This window comes from Centropristis striata, chromosome 23, assembly GCF_030273125.1.
Source record: "Centropristis striata isolate RG_2023a ecotype Rhode Island chromosome 23, C.striata_1.0, whole genome shotgun sequence".
NCBI lineage: Eukaryota > Metazoa > Chordata > Actinopteri > Perciformes > Serranidae > Centropristis > Centropristis striata.
In genome coordinates this window covers 10,935,705-10,954,130 of record NC_081539.1, presented here as the reverse complement: position 1 = coordinate 10,954,130, position 18,426 = coordinate 10,935,705, and the positions used below count along the sequence as shown (strand labels likewise).

General features: G+C 39.2%; 3 protein-coding genes across 3 annotated transcripts; 2 read left to right on the top strand and 1 right to left on the bottom strand.

Moving 5' to 3' along the window:
- Nucleotides 1–265: 265 nt before the first annotated feature.
- Nucleotides 266–3,917, bottom strand: rbis (ribosomal biogenesis factor). The gene is made up of 4 exons (XM_059326765.1): nucleotides 3,784–3,917; nucleotides 1,478–1,593; nucleotides 1,248–1,364; nucleotides 266–870 (listed from the first exon to the last, which is right to left on the bottom strand). The coding sequence occupies exons 2-4, from the start codon at nucleotides 1,586–1,588 to the stop codon at nucleotides 802–804; spliced, it is 297 nt and encodes a 98-aa protein (XP_059182748.1). The 5' UTR covers nucleotides 1,589–1,593; nucleotides 3,784–3,917; the 3' UTR covers nucleotides 266–801.
- A 58-nt stretch (nucleotides 3,918–3,975) lies between these two features.
- rad51b (RAD51 paralog B) lies at nucleotides 3,976–5,842 on the top strand. The gene has a single exon (XM_059326763.1). The coding sequence runs from the start codon at nucleotides 4,050–4,052 to the stop codon at nucleotides 5,181–5,183; it is 1,134 nt and encodes a 377-aa protein (XP_059182746.1). The 5' UTR covers nucleotides 3,976–4,049; the 3' UTR covers nucleotides 5,184–5,842.
- A 1,593-nt stretch (nucleotides 5,843–7,435) lies between these two features.
- On the top strand, nucleotides 7,436–14,817 carry LOC131961853 (carbonic anhydrase 1). The gene is made up of 7 exons (XM_059326764.1): nucleotides 7,436–7,594; nucleotides 7,828–8,025; nucleotides 9,755–9,873; nucleotides 10,776–10,868; nucleotides 10,985–11,047; nucleotides 11,137–11,292; nucleotides 13,232–14,817. Exons 1-7 carry the CDS (start codon nucleotides 7,561–7,563, stop codon nucleotides 13,349–13,351), a joined length of 783 nt encoding a protein of 260 aa, XP_059182747.1. The 5' UTR covers nucleotides 7,436–7,560; the 3' UTR covers nucleotides 13,352–14,817.
- The last annotated feature ends 3,609 nt before the right edge of the window (nucleotides 14,818–18,426 follow it).

The window sequence follows — 18,426 nt, the reverse complement described above, 5'->3', positions numbered from 1 at the left end:
AATGAGAATGTTCTGCTTTCTTTCTGTTTTATATCACATGAAACTGAATATCTTTTTGTTTTCAGACATAAATTTAGAAGACATGATCTCAGGCTTGATGGACATTTTTCACTATTTTCTGACATTCTATAGACCAAACAATTAATCAAGAAAACAATCTGCATGTTAAATTAATGGTCAATAATAGTTAATTGCAAACATAGCAACTACTTTGTTAATTGATTAATAATTTCTGCCATTTTTCAAGCAAAAATGCCAAATAATATCTGGTTCCATTTGCTGAAATTCAAAGTTTTGCTGTTTTTGTTTATTGATATATCATAGTTTACAGAATATTATTTTTTTCTTTTCTATTTAAAGTGATCATTATTTATTATAATGGCATTTTTCACAATTGTCAGATATTTTATGAACAATACAAGCCATCAATGAATTAACGAAAATATAACCATTAGTTGCAGCCAAGAGAAACAAAACATTTCTACACAAAAGAATATTCATCAATACAAATAAACATTTCCTTTGTTCCTTGAAACAATATCACAATTGACAGAGCACAAGTCTGTCAATTTATTATTATATTTGCATCGACTTTACAGAATGCTTAAATTACACAAAAGGTTTTTCTATCATGCAGTAAGCTCTTTTCATTTTGACCTTATCTGCAGTCCTCATTTTGGCCTGAAATGCCAAATTGCATTTGAAGTAAACTGACATTATTTCATATGTCCAACATGGAGAGAGAAACAGTTCATCCGTGTTTTTGTCCTCAGAGGTTGACAGTTCCACGCTCATTGTCCATTACAGCTGAGAGAAAAGTTCTGCAGCATTATCCATGTTTACAGTTTCCTTCGGTGGCTCTCTGACAACCTAAAAAAACACACACAAAAAGGTATTAGTTATATCAAAAGGATTTAAATGTTGTATGATGCTATATATATGTATATTTTATTTTCATTTATTTATTTTTTTCCGTTTTTTATTAATGTTTATTTGGCTACTGTTCCCCCCTCCTGTTTTTCTTTGAGGGGGAGAGAGTCCTATTTTCTCATTCTCATTACTATTTATTGTTTTTTTGCTTATTTTATGTGAATGTGACTCTCTGGTTCGGGGGGGGGGGTTCTAAAAGGGGGGAAAATGGGTGAATTGTACCTTTTCTGATTGAATATGTATTATGTCCTGACAACGATAAAGATATATATGGGAAAAAAATGTTGTATGATGCTTGCAACTTAGTACACCTCTACCTTTGTTTGTTTCTTTGGTTCAGGAGCAACAGACTTGGAAATGCTCTTTACATCCCTCTGGACTTCTGTGAAGATCTGATTGAGGTTCTCCACCTTCTCATTTTTCACTGCATTGATCTGTGAAGCCACAATTAACAGGATGTTAGAACAGGTTCAACAAACTCTACATACAAAAAAAAAAACACAAAAAATATGCAAAAAAGGAAGAGATTAAAAAAAAAAGATCTTACGTGTTTGAGCGTTGTTGTGACAGGTTTCGCTTTGTTCTTGTGCTTCAAGTGCTTGTTTGCCACTTGAAAGACATTCTTCTGTTTTTTTCCCTTTTGCTTATTCTTCCCCATGTTATCTGTGGAGAGAACACCAATCAGCTCGGACAGGCCAATGAGAGATTTCATTTCTGTATCATATCCTTTGTTTTTTCTTCACTGGTTTGCCTTCCCTAAACTGATATTTTCCACGTTGATCACGCAGGCTTACCACCATCTTAAAAGGACAGATGTTGTTGTTCCAGCTTCTCCTCATGCCTCCTACACTCAGCAGCCGCCTGATTAGCAACACCTCTGTTCATGCCAAAAGCTTACTCTTTAAGACAGTGAGTCATGAAACTTGAACAAGGTCAAGAGGTTCAGATGACGTATGAATATGCCCGATTAAATTATTCTGAATGTGGCAGAAATTGTGGACAAACACACCAGTTTGGGCATTTTACAGTTTTGCAGCTGACCTCTTTGCAATTCCATGCACAGCAGTGTCTAGACTTTTACCAAGAGTTGCAGCATGAACAAAACAAACCCTCGGCTCAGTTGTCTGACAGTTACCCGTAGGGTTGGTGGGGAAAAAATAAAAAAATAAGCTGAGAAAGAAGAGAACATTTCAAATGGATCTAATGCAGTAGCCACAGCTGCAGCTATAGTAATAGTGATAATAAACTTTAGAGAATGTTTTATCCATGTAAAATACAGTGTAATGTGCTTTACATTAAAGGAATTTGGTCTCCCAGGTAAAATTTAAAAAAGGAAACAAAGTTAACTTTCCAAATTCCTGAAGTCAAGTGCTTTGGTAAACTATATAATACATAATAATAATATAATAACTAAATACTCAAGCACTGTACTTATAAGAAATGGGAGGTACTTGTATTTTTACTTGAGTATGTCCATTGAATGCTGCTTTATATGTTTTACTCCAGTACAGTTTTTTTCCATAATTTCCATCACTCCAATACTGTACTTTTGTCAACATAACTTTGGACTGTAGTTACTTTGCAGATTCAGGTTATTAATTTAAAAAATCAATTCTAATGTTATTATGGATCACCCTGCAGCATATAAACTCTAATTATACCAGCTGAAACAGTAAATGCAATAAAACATGATATGAAACATATTATATAAGATGCTGAATGCAGGATTGAAACAGCATATCTTTATGCTGTAGTATTATCAGTAGTGGACTGTAAAGTTACAGTCTAAAAATACTAAAATACTTTAGTAAAAGTTCTTAGTTCTAACAGCTTTTACTAAAGTATTTTACTTAAGTACAAATTGAAGGTACTTGTGCTTTACATGAATATTTCACTTTTATGCAACTTTAATGCTATAGGATAAATGTAGTGTAAGTATAGTTACTTTTCACAGTACAATCTTTCATATCATTCCTGTCCAGCTTTTAAAAAACACACGTTTTATATTTGTGATAAACTGAACTAAAAGGATGCTGAGAAAAGACTTCTACTTCATAAATAAATAAACTTAAAAAAACAAATCTTGAATCAGCTGAAAACTGCAACCATAAACATCCACAGCAGTGAAATTCAAAACACACATTAATGCAGGAGTAATATTAATCCAAATACATAATTTATAATAGCAAAACACAAACAGGGAATATTTTTACTACACAGTATTTTCACTTTTGATAGTTTGAATAAAATCTTCTGACAACACTTCCACACTTTTACTTAAATAAGGTTTCAAATCAATTAAGATATTCTTACACTATAGCACCTTTTACTTAAGTACAATAACTTCTTCAACCACTGGTCAAGTTTTGAGGCAACTAGACAACCTGATAGTGATTTGACAGTGCATGCATCAGTGTCATCTATTTATCTGTAATTTTCCAGCTTGGGATAAATAAAGTATATCTATCTATCTATCTATCTATCTATCTATCTATCTTGACACTGATTTTATTGTTGTTCATGTCACCCTGTTCATGTCCACAGAGGAAAATATGAGTCCGACGAATCGCTAGATGTAAACAAATATAAAGCACGCAGCCTGTCTGTCAGAAAAACTTTTACATCACTCTTAAACTGTATCCATATCCTTGTGGATGAACATAAATCAACTAAATTAACTCAGGTGTTGTAGCTACCTTACTGTACATGTGAGGCTAGGCTAAGCTATGCTATTTTTGCCATTTTGTAATAAATTGGATTATTTTTAATAAATGGCATCATTTCTAACAAAGGGGAGCGGAAAAACAGGACGTATAGAGTTTAAAAATTTACAGAAAATACATGTAAACAGACCGTATTTTAGGAGTTGTCGGCTTGTGTTGTTATCCTCATGTGCTAGCTCGTATGAAACGTGCCTTCTCTCTTGCTACGTCAACGCGTCGACGTGAGATGTAGTAGCCAATCACAGCGCAGTATTGCTCACAGATACTAGCCAATCACGGCAAAGTAGGGCGGGACAAGGCGCCAACGTCAAACAGGAAGAAAAAGAAAACAAAAGCCCCAAAGTTAAACATTTTTTGTGTTTGTTGCCGTCTAAAAACAGCTGTAAAGAAGCCAACATGGCGACAAGATTACTAAAGCGAACTGGCGTTTCAATGGACGTATGTGAGCAACTCAAACGGCATCAAATAGAAAGTTGTAAGGACCTGTTGTCCCTGTCTCCCGTTGAGGTGATGCACGCTGCGGGGATGAGCTACCAGAAAGCCTCGGTGCTGCTGCGGACAGTCAGCAGAGCTGTTGCCCCTCCAGTCACCACGGCTCTGGAGCTGTGGAAGCAACACTCCTGCTTCTCCACGTCGCTGCCTGCTCTGGATAAACTTCTGAGGGGAGGCCTGCCCTGTGGGACCATCACAGAGGTGACAGGGCCCTCTGGCTGTGGGAAGACTCAGGTGTGTTTGATGCTCAGTGTGTTGGCCACTCTGCCAAAGAGTGAGGGTGGGCTGGATGGTGGTGTCATCTATATAGACACAGAGTCTGCTTTCTCTGCTGAGAGGTTGGTGGAAATCGCAAAAAGCCGGTTTCCGGGCTACTTCAGCAGTAAGGAGAAAGTCCTGCAGATGGCTGGACGGGTCCACCTGTTCAGGGAGCTCACATGTCAAGATGTCCTCAACAGACTGGACAGACTAGAAGAGGACATTATCGCAACTGGGGCCAGCCTCATCATCCTGGACTCTGTGGCCTCTGTGGTGAGGAAGGAGTTTGACACAACGCTACCAGGCAACCTCATGCACCGCAGCAACCTGCTGGGCCACGAGGCCTCCACCCTCAAATACCTGGCCCACCAGTTCAACATACCTGTAGTGCTCACAAACCAGATCACCACTCATGTAGGGGGTCAAGGGTCTGACGGGGAGTCTGGGTTGGTGACAGCAGCTCTGGGGACCACATGGAGCCACAGTGTCAACACGCGTCTTATTGTCCAGTACGTGGACGCACGCCAGAGACAGATACTAATAGCAAAGTCACCTGTGGCTCCGTTTGCTGTGCTGAACTATACCATTGAGAAGCAGGGGATCTGTATAGATACAGATGACAGTCAGGAGACTTTGTATGAAGGCACAGATCCAGGCCTCCAGCCCATCAGAGTACTGACTGGATTCAACAACCTGACCACATCTGTGGACTGTACTGACAGAGAGAGGCCAGAGAGTGGCACAGTTAACTTTTTAAAGCCAGCACATAATTTCAACTGACTTCTTGCAAGGGTTGCAGCTGCATATCAGTTTCACGGTATGAAAACTGACCTTTATGATTAGACCTGCAACTAAACTGCCAATTTTCTTCAAAAGATCACCAAAAATACACTGTTTCTTGTAGAAAGAAAGTTTCCGTTACAAAAATTAAGCTTAAAATTGTGATAATTCTGTCAAAATTACTTTATTCTCCAAAAATAAACTGTTTGCACTAAACAGATCTTGTTAAAAACATTAAATTCTGCACTCCTCAGTGACATGGTGAAGTTGTGATTGATTTTGCTGAAAGTTTCACTGAAAATCAGACAGAACTGCAGGCTGTTTTCACAGAGGGGAGAGGACAGGAGAGGTTGTAAAAATGTAAATAGTTTGTGTATAATATGTGGAGAAACCTTTTTTTCCAATATTCATGACACTTGTGGACACTTGGAAAAGTGTTGTGTGTAGATATAGATTCCATTTATTACAATGTTTAAACAATATTTCGTAAAATGTACATTACGTTATGGTAATTGAGAAACTGGGATGGACATTTTTCATTATATGTTGTCAATTAATGAAGTAAACAAAGTCCAAGGTGGAGGTTTAGTTATATAGTTTTGTAAGTCCAAACCCAAAGAAACCCCAAAGCCATTCAGTTTAATATGATGTAAAACAGAGAAAAGAAAAGAAGAAAATCTTTTGAGATGCTGATGCAAAGCTGCATTTTCTGTAGCCTTGCATGGAAAATTACAATCAATCGAATATCAAAGTAGTTGGATTATTTTCTGTTCATTTACTAATCAATTAGTGGGCTAATTGTTGCCGCTTCTGCACCATGTGCATTAACTTACCTACAGTAAAAAAAAAAAAATCTCACCTGCACATGATTATCTCACTTCCTGCTCGACTGCCTGTCACACTTATCAACTATTATTTATTTTCAAAAGGGAGACTTTTTACATATACTTCCATTTCTAGTTTGAGTTATAATAAAGCATTTTCTTAAAGATATAATATTTGAAATTTTCATTATATTATTTTCATCTTTTAGTTGTATATTTGCACAAAAAATGAAACAAATGAATAGACGCACCAAAAGCCCTGCAGTCTCATTAACCACCAGCAGGTGGCGCTATAACATCACAGCTGTGTACTTCACAGCCTGTATGAGTTTCTAATAAACTGAGCTAACATTGCACACTGAGCTGTAGTGGCCACTAGAATGCACTCAAACATACATGAGCTTTAAGGCCCAATCATCCATAGAAGGCGCTCAAGACAGTTAATGATTTAATGATTCTGTTTATATCTGATACTTTCCATGCAAATCATGGCATGTAATAAGCATGTACACGTTAATAATGTGCAATTGTGAGGTGCCAGTCATTTGGGTCAATCCTTTATCAGCAAACAGTGAGTTGCCCTACTTATGTGAACCGTACCTGCTGCAGGCCCATCACAGATAGACCAGTCATGTACAGTAGACCTTCAGTTTTTCTTATCTGGGCTGTGCAAGAACCAGTTAGATAACTTTCCAGCCCTAACTGCAAATTCTTCCTCCAAAGACACTTGTGGCTTTTAAATAAAGGTGTGTATTATGTGCCAAATGGAAATAATATTTCTACATCCAACTAAAGCTCTGCAAATACCCTCACACAACGTCAGCGTCCATGCAGCAGCAGATTTTAATACGCATTGTTGGATCAAAATCACCTACATTGATTTTACATTGTTTTATTCTTATATTGTTATTAATGGTTAGAATTTTGCACTGATCATTGTTGCTTCTTGGATCACCAGAGGAATTAATAATAACTCTTTTATCATACAAAGTACTTGAGACATATCTATCTTGCGCATTCTTTTTGCGTCATGGTGTTATTAGCCTATATTTCCACGGCGCTTCTTAATGTCACAGCTGCAGCCCACTTTCAGTTTGAAGGTGACACATTATGCTGCATGCTGTCGCGTATTCCCGTTACGTCCTGGCATGACATGTAAATTAAACCCCGTTATATGAGAGGTGAGAATGCGCTCGGGACGTTGTTCGAGGGATATTATCCAGCTCGTCTGTCGCTCGCTTGTCAATGAAGCCTTAACCACCGCAGCACAGCGAGACAGAAAGAGAGAGTGGTTGAGAGGTAGAGGGAAAGAGAGAGAGTGGGAGAGATCTCATTGATCCACAGTGTTGCAGCGTTGCGGCGCATCGAAACTCCTCCCGGTCATTGCGCGGACATCATGTGGCTCACCACCAGCCCAACACACACACCGCTCACAGGGGACCCTATATAAGCTCTGCAGCTGTCAGGTGGAGGACACTGGCTGCTTTTGCACTGGGGAGCAACTCGCTTTAGGGAATTACAGCTCTACACACTCTTAGATCCACACAGTAACAATGTCTCACGCTTGGGGATACGCAGCGAACAACGGTGAGGCGCTTATTGCACGTTATAATGGAATGGGGGGGCATTATGTTTAAAAACCAGTCATACCAGCAGTGAGAGAATGAATGGAAGGGCAGTGAATGGCCCCTGCAGAGATTTTTCCCTGTGCACATTTTGGGTGTTTTTACGCGCACATCGCCATCCCCAAAATGCGCAATTTGTGTCATTAAAACGCATATTTCAATATTCTAATCATCACAATTTTATCATTTTTTTAGGACCCGACAAATGGGCTGATAACTTCCCTATTGCCAATGGACCCCGCCAGTCTCCCATTGACATCGTACCTGGTGCAGCATCATACGACGGAGGGCTGAAGCCGCTCAACCTGAAGTATGACCCCTCCACCTGCCTTGAGATCCTCAACAACGGACATTCCTTCCAAGTGACCTTCGCAGACGACAACGACAGCTCAAGTTAGTGTGACATTAATATTGCATGACGTGAAACCTGCACGGCTTTGTATCAAAGCTCCACAATCTGATTTAATAATGTGCATTGTAATATTTCGCCCTAACCAGGAGAAAACACAAAATGTTCTCATATTTTCAGTCATTATTGCAATGCTTTTAGATATAGGAGGCGCTGTAAGATTATTGATTTTGCAAACAAAGACAGCCCAGGTCCTGATGGTGATTTATGGGATGCTGCAAAATGCTGCATTCAGGTTTAATCAATTCCTCCTGTGTGTTAACAATAGCCACTACAGTCTCCATTTTATAGACTATATAGTACTCAGACACGTTAATGTAATATTAATATTTACATGGATATATGCGTAATGCGCCCCCGTTTCCACGAGCACCTATAGGAATATAGTCATCAAACAGACAAACACAGCTTTTTCTTGATTTTTAAAGCGTTTTTTACATGCATTTTTTATACAAAATATATGTTTTTTGTGAATTGGCTGCAGGGGCTCCATTCAAGAGCCGCGCACAAAGCATGCAGATGAGATACTAATTGAATTGGTAACGCAACCCGGGGTAAACCTTTTCCCACGCCAACTCTTTTCTGCTGCCAGAGAGGTCGAAGGCGCAAAAAACGGAGGTTACTCTGCGAACAAACCCTGGCCTGGTTGGCTATTAATGCGTTTATTGTGCGTGGGAGTTAGTTCCCATATAAAAGAGCTTTTATTTTTTTCCCCACCTAAAATGATTGCATTGTTGTCGTTTTTTGTCTACTTGCATTTCTATTTCTATTTTATCTCAGAAAGACACTAGAAGAGGGATTGAGGATTTGGAGGATTTTGGATTGGTTGTGCTTCAGCTGATCTGATAAAGGATAACAAAGAATATGGTTACATAACCAACACAATCACGGATTATTTCTGTGGACACACGTTAAGATGGAAAAAGAACAAAAGCACATTTGCTTAAAAAATATATGCTTTAAGAGTTAAAGCCTCTTTTTTCTTTCTTTTTAAATATATCTCACTTATTTTCCACCCTGCCCTTCTAAATAAAGGACACGTCTACACGTCTTTGTCATGCATCATGTGTGTGCACAGTGGAAAAAATGAAGCCTCTATTTTTATTTTTCCAAAATCCTTTTAATACCCACACAGCTTCAAACTGCTTCAAGATCAGTTTTTTTCACCTTCTTATCATTTGAGGCCGACAACTGAGGAACAAATATCCTGTTTGGAGAGAAATGTGTGTGTGTGTGTGTGTGTGTGTGTGTGTGTGTGTGTGTCTGTGTCTGTGTCTGTGTCTTTGTGTGTGAGCATTTCGTAACACCAGTAGCACCAGAAATAGAACAATATAAAGGATTATCGACTACTTTGAATCCCTCAAATAGAAAACATTATGTAACACTGGAAGGAGGTTTGCTGTTAACAATACCTGGACATCATTTCAGACTGAATGTAAACCTCAGCTTGACCAAAGCTTACACAACAGGAACTGGGTCTGCCTCCATAAAAAAGGAAGTCTGCCACTGTGACACAGCGTACTGTCTGTGTGTATGCCCACATCTTATTAACCAGCTCCTTGTGTTTTTATATCTCCTTCCAAGTAGGATGTTTAAAACTTGGCTATGAATCATCACTGTATCGTTTTATAAAAAAAGTCTCATCATGGCTGGCTGCAGCATCGCCCACGTTCAGTCAGCGAGAGATGAACTGATGTGTGTTTTGTCCTGCAGCTCTGAAAGATGGACCCATCTCAGGGACTTACAGACTCAAGCAGTTTCATTTCCACTGGGGAGGTTCAGATGACAAGGGCTCCGAACATACCGTGGCCGGGACCAAGTATCCTGCTGAGGTAAGGATGCTCTGAGTTTCTAATATACAGTAACAAGGAGAAAAAGGCAGATTTGGGTTTTTAATTTGACCATTATGGAGGGAGAATAATCATTTTCTGACTTGAAAGTTAGGCCAGAGTAGGAAACTAATTATCTTTGCCTTTTATGTTTGAGTGAAAGTTAGTGAACTGGCAAAGAGGAGGGTTATTTTTTTTGCTTGTTATCTTTTGTTTTTTGTTTGAGATTAAATTGCATTATTGGTTTAGATAGAGTAAGTTTGTTTTTCTAATTAAATATGTTTTGTTTCATTTTTATTAAAAACATTTTCCAAAGTATATAATAAATACAATATCATTAAAAAAACTTTCAGTTTAATATCAACCTTTTTATTTAAAAAAAAGAGAAGTTTATTTATGTTAGTTAATTGCACTAAAGGTCCAGTTACCAGATCAGAAATTATTTCCACTGAAACTGGATCATAAGAATAGGACGTAAACATAACAGTCACAGTTTTAAACACACGGTCAACGTTGTGTAACACCCACCATTTAGTTAATTTAGGGAAATGTCATGATTTGGGTTAAACTACATGTGTTTATTATGTAACTTAAGTTAGGTACGTAAATTAACCAACATTATATGTGTGACATAAGTATGTTAAGTAAGCTAATTTAAATACATTAATTAAAAAAACTTAATATGAGGCACAAACCGCGATCCTAAAGTCATGTGTTGGTTTGTTCTGTCCGTCCAACCCAACCACCTCCCTGTGCAGACTATGTCACTCTTTATAGTATGTTGTCTCACTTCCCCTTTTACTACCACAAACCTGTGGGGATTGTTTTTGTGAGTGGATTACAGTCTCAAATAAGTTAACATTTAACGGCCTAGCCTTATACTTATCTCTTTCATTTATTTTCAGCTCCATCTGGTGCACTGGAACACCAAATACCCAAGTTTTGGTGAGGCTGCCAGCAAGCCTGATGGGCTCGCTGTTGTTGGAGTATTCCTGAAGGTCAGTGGCAAAACATATTGTTCAGTATCAGTAACCGACTGCATACTTTTACTGTAATGGACAGTCATATTTTCTGATAATCACATATTTTAACCTTTTGCTTTACCTTTTTTCAGATTGGTGGTGAAAATGCAGCTCTGCAGAAGCTTCTTGACGCCTTCAATGCCATCAAGACCAAAGTATGTTTCTAAAAAAAAACAACCATTCTCTTACATTTACTGATTCATGATTACAAATTTCACTGACACTTTCTTTATGGTTTTTTTAGGGCAAGCAGACCACTTTCGCTGACTTTGACCCTTCAACCTTGCTCCCTGGTTGCCTGGATTACTGGACATATGACGGCTCCCTGACCACACCCCCCCTGCTGGAGAGCGTTACCTGGATTGTCTGCAAAGAGTCAATCACTGTCAGCTGCGAGCAGGTATGGCTCTCTCACAGCATCCATTCAGCAGCGACAGGAGCACTGGCTGCCTGCCCGCAGTCTAGAATAGCCCTGTCTGCAAATCCTCTCTTACACTACGATCTTAATCAAGGGCTTAATTGTTCAGGGTAGCTGCACGGCTGAAATGAATAGAAGAAGCCACTGTGGTGGTAGAAAAGGCAATGCAGCTGTCTATTTCAAAATGGAAAAGAAAGACCCCAAGAGAACAGGGGAAAACAAGAGTTCACACAGATGCTTCTGCATTACCGCAGTATTTATGTGTTAGTATGTGGGGAGTCAAAAGGAAATGAGAATCCCACACATGCATCACATCCTGCACTGTCTGTGAAAAGACAGCTCAGTTAGTGGGTCATTTAAACCATAACTTAGTAAACATAGCAGACATCAGATGCTGCCTTTGCTAAGTATCTACTCCTTAAATAACCCCTAGTCCTACCACTGAAATGGATATTTAACTTGTAACCGCCAATTAATCTGAGCTAACACCCCTTCATGGCTGGTTTGTCCTTGTGGTTGGAGTCTTTAAGCCATGTGAAAATTAACACTGCCTGCTCAAATGTTTATTTCATGGCAGCGAGTAGGTGTCTCAAGGGTAAACATGTGAGATGTGTTGACACAACCTTTAGACTTGGTGCCATATAAGGCCGGTAAATAGATAATGACAGAGAAGTCATTCATGGTCAACGGTTTCTAATCCGGTTATACACAATTATTTTGTCCCAGTGATGTGAATAGTTACCCAGTGTGTACATTACACTCAAGTGGCTGAAGCTGTGTGATTAACAGGGACTAATTCATTAGCCAGGGTTAATGATAAATCCTGTAAACAAGTCATGTGACACTGTGGCAGCTGGCTTGTTTTTCTTGCCCTACCTGACTTAGAGAAACTCTCTTTGGAAAGGTCGCTTATTTGTTTTCCTTTCAAGAGCAAAGTGAGAAGATCAGTACCACTCCCGCCAGTTAGCATAGCTCAGTATTAAGATAAGAAAATAGCTTGTATTTTATACACTGTACTGTGTTCATACTATACTAAAATTAAGGTGACCATATTTTTGAAACCGGGACCCATTCATGCATGCACAAATATATGCACTTATGCATGCACTGTTGGCATAGGAGCAATTATTTTAGCTACGGATGCCAGGACTTAGCCTTCCGAAGTGTTTTTTTTTTTTTAAACTGACTTTCCCCTGGGCATGACAGCTAACTTTTAGCATGCTGACAGGTTCTGTCAGAAAGACTCATAGGATAGCAACACCCCTGACATCTTGATCTTGAATAAAAATTAGATGTGTGGGGCATAAGAGGAGCTGCTTGGTGGATTTTATTACCTTTGAACGCAAGCTGTTTCTTCCTTTATTACAGTCTTTATGCTAAGCTAAGCTAAGCTAAGCTAACCGGCTGCTAGCTGTAGCTTCATATTTGGTGTACCATCATGTGTGGTATCAAACTTCTCAACTAACTCTCGGCAAATAAATAAGTCCATGTCCCAAAATATCTAACTATCCCTTTAAAGGTGGAGTCACAGATTTTGGAGCATGATTATTTATATTTGAACTCAAAACCCAAACAAATACACAGCTCCCCTCACAGCTCCTTCAAAACATGTGCCAGATTTTCTGTCACTCTCGCTCCTACTGCCTTTCTCTCCATGGCCTTTCTCGTGCTCTGTGTGCACGAGCATGAACAGATTAGTAGAGTTGGGTTCATTTACATTTACAGAGCCAGGGGTGTACATGAACAAAATGTCTATTGGATTAGAATCAGGAAATCCATCATTTAGCATCAACAATCCAAGTGTTGGTACAAGACTGTGAATTGAAGTCAGTGACTCAACAGTGAGAGTAGAGATGTGTTTGCTGAGTGACAGTCACAGAAGGTCAGCAGCAATAACTAACCGTCTTCTCCCTTTTCACAGATGGCCAAATTCCGCGGCCTGCTCTTCTCTGCTGAGGGTGAGGCCGAGTGCTGCATGGTGGACAACTACCGCCCTCCCCAGCCACTCAAGGGTCGTGCTGTCCGTGCTTCCTTCCAATAATACCCCTTCCCCCCTTTTTGCCCTTTCTGCCCTGTTGCCCTCTCCCTTCCCCCTTCCTTAGTGAGAATTACCTCTCTCGCAGTGAGCCACAAAACACACATATCTCTCTCCGTCCAATTTTTAAAAGAAATGAAATTCCTGTGGGCTCATCACATTCAAGGCTGGGCTGTCTAACTGTGAGACGGCGCTTGCAGGATTTGCATCTCTGTTTTTTGTGTATGTAATAAGCCAGCAAACATGCCCTCTTTTCATTTATTCTTGAAGACAAACACTCCACGGAGGCACGTTTACTAGGATTTAGAATCTGGTGCCAATGTTTTTTAGAGACATTACACCAGTGTGTGTAGGTCTTCTTTGTGTCAAAAAATGAAGATGAGTTATAGTCAAAATGGTGCTCTCGATCCAGCCAGCACAGAGCACGAGCTAGTCGCAGTAGGCAGGGGGGAGGATGAAACTACATCACCATCTGTGAGGGGGTAAGGTGCAGATAAAAGACGCACACACAGGACACACACACTCCCGTTGCCAGTCTGTCTGTAATCTCTGACTGACTGCCAGCCTCTGCATCACAGCAGCTTAATGAAACGCTGCAGCCGCCTCCATCACAACCGATTGACTCAGAAAATCCCCCTCTGGCACACACACACACTCAACATGGCACGCACAGTCTCATGCAGACATGATGCCTATAGGCACTGACCTGCTTATTGATTTGCATTCAGCGTAAGGCAACAAAGCACATGAGGACAGGCTGCTGCTAGTGCTACATACTCAACATCGTGACAATGGCTTATTTCTCTGTTTTTGCAGCCTAATCTTCAAATGTGTTTGTCATCCCATGTTGGTTTTTTATTAGTATTTTGGATTATGTCTTTATTTTTTGTCTGACCGCTTATGCAAAATAAGTCTTAAGTGATTCCTAAATTATGTTTTGTAACCAAAAGCTCTTTTTTTGATGCCCTGATAATATAGCAATAGAGAGAATTGATACTCCTTTTCAAGTTTAAATGTGATGTGTTAAAAAAAAAAGAAGAAAAAAATGTTTTGTTTTTGAAACCCCAATTGTTCGAGTGCTAAAGCTTAAAACGCACAGTCGCCTTGTGGGCGAAGCCATAGTGGCTAATGCACAAAGCCAAGGAATAAATTACCCTGCCAAGAAGCCAAGGAAGAAAAGAACCTGCCAACAGATCAGATTATAGTGTCAGCCTGGTGTCAGGCCCTCTATAGGACAAGAATTCACAAAAGACCAAGAGAGTTCCTGAAGTCCTCTTGCTTTTAGTATGCATTGAAACTAAGAAGTTTGACAAAGGCGACGTATTTCCAGAAAGATTGTTATTAATGTGAAATAAAAAAAGATAACAGCCTTATGCCAATCATTGTTAGGGTCATCCCACGACTATGTGTTGTCATTCTATTTTGGAAGTGGACGTTTTACTAGTTAAATAAATATATTTTATGACTAACAAGTGTAATGTGTTTTCTTTCTATGCTATTCAGCAAAGCTTCCATGTCAGTTGTTGTATAATAATCAGACTTCAAAGTCTCCTGTGGCAGACTGTCAGCTGTTTATGTAAATTCCCCTGAATTAAAATTCAAAACTCTATTTGTCCTCAGAAGCAATTTGCATAGGCACGAAATACAGAAGCACAATATATGCAACAAAAAAAATGTAGACAGGTGTGAAAAATGCTGTTAAATAAGAATGCTTTCAAGAATATAAATGTTAATAGTTTATTTTTTATAAATTAACAAAATGCAAAGTGAGTAAACAGAAGAAAAATCTAAATGAAATCAATATTTGGTGTGACCACCCTCTGCCTTTAAAAGACTTTTGCACAGTACTGCATATATAGGAACTACATACTTCATATAGGAAAATTTGAGGGGGGAAATGCAAGGATAAGCTGTACATATTAAAATACTTGTATAATATGTACATGCAATTATAATAAACATAATCAATATACGGTCTACACACTATAATGAGTCCTTTATGTAATCTATATCTGAATATTTTACTTCCATCTGCACCATGTTAACCCACATCATTATAAAAATGAAGAAATATATCATAGAGACAGCTGGTAAACACCCAGTTTACACTCCATTGTTTGTCTCCACTTGTGCTTAAAATACAGGCTATGCTGACTGGTGACATTATCTTATCACAAAGGTAGAGAAATGGACCTTCAAACATTTAAAAAAAAAAATCATGTAGGTTGTACTTACTGCATGTGCATGTGGTGGTGATCATGCTGATTGCATCATTATGCATCACGATGCTATCAAGCTTCCTGTGCAGCTTTGCAAATATCCACATCAATGTATGTGGCTGCAAGCGTGCAATATGCAGTGGTGGGGGAGTATTGATCCTTTCACTTTCTTGCAGGGGTCTGATGAGAAGGTCACTGTCATATGAAGCTAGCTTAGCATAAAGACTGGAAACGGGTGGAAACAGAGCCTGGCTCTGTCCAAAGGTAACATAATGCACAATTCACCAGCAACTCAATGCTCACTAATAAACACTTGATTGTTAGAGGAAACATTCACACCTGGTATTAACAGGCACTTCCATTGTGGTCTTAGTGATCACATCTCACTTGTTGTCAGATGATACAGATGCATGTTGCCAGGTCTGAACAGAGCCTCAGATGTAAGTTTAAAAGTTGAATTTGTCATTGTACTGCTCCAGTCATTTACCTCTCCTGGCATTAACTTCATATTTAACAGACAAATGTAAAAGTAAATAAATGTAGCAACACCGCTGTGCATAATTTTCAGGGAAAAACCCTCTGGTATATATAATGCATTATATTTTATAAGCTGAAAATGTCTTGGATGAAAAAAAACATGTTTTTTTCAATATACAGGAAAAAGGTGTTTATTCAAGTAGAAATATAAATATTACATGCAAATACTATAGTAAAAGTATCTAAAATTTCTACTTTAGTACAGCTCTTTGATGCATATACGTCTGAATTTCTACCAGTGGCATATGTACAGCTATTTTAGAAACAGTAGCTCCAGTTCTTGGATTTTGTAAGTACTTGCGAAAATACTTGCAAAGAATAGAAAAATATTGCACCTTCAGCATTGCACCCGAGCTGCTACCTTATCCTAAACTGTGTATAAGTAGTAATAAATAATGTTCTGCTGCAGACTCAGGCAGGGTTTAGTGTAAAAAATCCTCCAAAAAAACACAATAGGTTGTACCTTTTTCCTCATTATATTTTTACATGTATAATAAGACGGTGAAGAATTACGACAGCACCGATCAGATGTTGTGTTGATGATCTGCTGTCATCATGTGTGAGGCTGCTAACACCTCAGAGTACTCAAGATTTTAATCATCGGTGGAATTTCACCTCCTGTGAAATGAAAGCAACACTTGACTTCTCACCTCCCTTCAGCAGGAAGACGAGACTGATTTTAATCAACCAAGCTTCTCAACCTCCTCTGCTTGAGGGTTGGTGTTACCTCGTTTTTTCAGCTGGTCTTGAGGCTCTGTGGAGGAATGTGTATGTCCCTTGTGTACGGTAGATTTGGCTTGACCACACAGAGCTCTAAATAGAGCTGGATTTGTCCCCAGTTCTCCCCCAGTCCCCTGTGTGCCCTCTGTCATCCCAATGCAGAATGGGATCAGCAAAATATCAATAAAAAATAAGAGCTATCGACTGATGAGATAACTGTCTGATGAACCCAGTCAGAATCAATACCAAATTGTATAATAATAAAAAAAAGTTAGATAAAGACCCGATTGGAATGTGATTGTGAGTGGTTTTATAACCAGTTGAACCAAAAGGCCAGCTGTGCTGTTGGTGGTGATGGCAGGAGACAACAGGAGATTAAACCAGTGTCTGTATTCTCAAATTCCATTTTGTTATTTCAGGCTTGTATGAAGAACTTCTGCCTGTCAGATGTATGTTTGCCTTTTATGGCAGCTTTCTGGGGTTGTTTCCTGTAATTCAGCCTAAACCCTGATCCCCTTAAAGGAATAGTTCGGAATTTTGGACATAGGACCTCATTTCCAACTTAGCCAGTGTGATATAGGTCGGTGGAGACCGTTTTCAGCACATTTTATGCAGTCCTTATAGTTGCACAAGTCACTGTTGCTAAACTGGTGTTGAGCTAGCGCACGTCAATAGTAACATCCAGCCTGTCACTAAAAACAGCTTTACCTGCTCCGCAGAACACCCGAGACAAATGCATTATAACGTCGGACTATCGATGTACATGTCTGTGTTGATAGAATAATTTTAGAAATTAAACCAACCTTGCATAGCATTGGAATAGCTTATACTTTGTTCCCTGTTGTTGCTTAGGCTACGGCAGCGGCGGAGTGATATTATCTCCAGGCTAGTGAGGCTACAGTGGAAGACGGTTTCGGTTTCGCTGACAATCATGCAAGTTTATTTAGGTGCTGTCATAGCGGAGACAATAATGATCAACAGCTGCATCCAGAATGGTTATCTGTACGCCAGGCACATAGCCTCCTCTGTTGCCAATGCAAATTGCAGTACATAACGTTAGCAAACACATGCTCTATGCCAGGGATTCATTCCACGTGCATGCGAGCTCCAACTAATTACAATCTGCCAGATTATAACACACATAACGTCACCGGTACATGTAAACACAGTCTCGATCTCAGTCTCAAGTCTCAAAAGTTATCAGAAGCAGCTAGGCTCCGCTGCTGCTGAGAAACTAGTCCCTCAAAATGTTTTAACATTAAAAATGCAAGGTTGGTTTAATTTCTAAAATTATTCTATCAACACAGACATGTACATCGATAGTCCGACGTTATAATGCATTTGTCTCGGGTGTTCTGCGGAGCAGGTAAAGCTGTTTTTAGTGACAGGCTGGATGTTACTATTGACGTGCGCTAGCAACAGTGACTTGTGCAACTATAAGGACTGCATAAAATGTGCTGAAAACGATCTCCACCGACCTATATCACACCGGCTAAGTTGGAAATGAGGTCCTATGTCCAAAATTCCAAACCATTCCTTTAAAGTTAGTTTTGTCTGTACATGTTTCTGTTCCCTCTCTGATAACTTTCTGTTACATCCACTTGA

Coding starts and splice junctions, on each gene's coding strand:
- rbis (XM_059326765.1), bottom strand. CDS start 1,588: ATGGGGAAGAATAAGCAAAAGGGAAAAAAACAGAAGAATGTCTTTCAA. Junction 1,365..1,477: donor TCACAACAACGCTCAAACAC/GTAAGATCTTTT, acceptor GTGGCTTCACAG/ATCAATGCAGTGAAAAATGA. Junction 871..1,247: donor AACCAAAGAAACAAACAAAG/GTAGAGGTGTAC, acceptor GTGTTTTTTTAG/GTTGTCAGAGAGCCACCGAA.
- rad51b (XM_059326763.1), top strand. CDS start 4,050: ATGGCGACAAGATTACTAAAGCGAACTGGCGTTTCAATGGACGTATGT.
- LOC131961853 (XM_059326764.1), top strand. CDS start 7,561: ATGTCTCACGCTTGGGGATACGCAGCGAACAACG. Junction 8,026..9,754: donor AGACGACAACGACAGCTCAA/GTTAGTGTGACA, acceptor TTTGTCCTGCAG/CTCTGAAAGATGGACCCATC. Junction 11,293..13,231: donor TCACTGTCAGCTGCGAGCAG/GTATGGCTCTCT, acceptor CCCTTTTCACAG/ATGGCCAAATTCCGCGGCCT.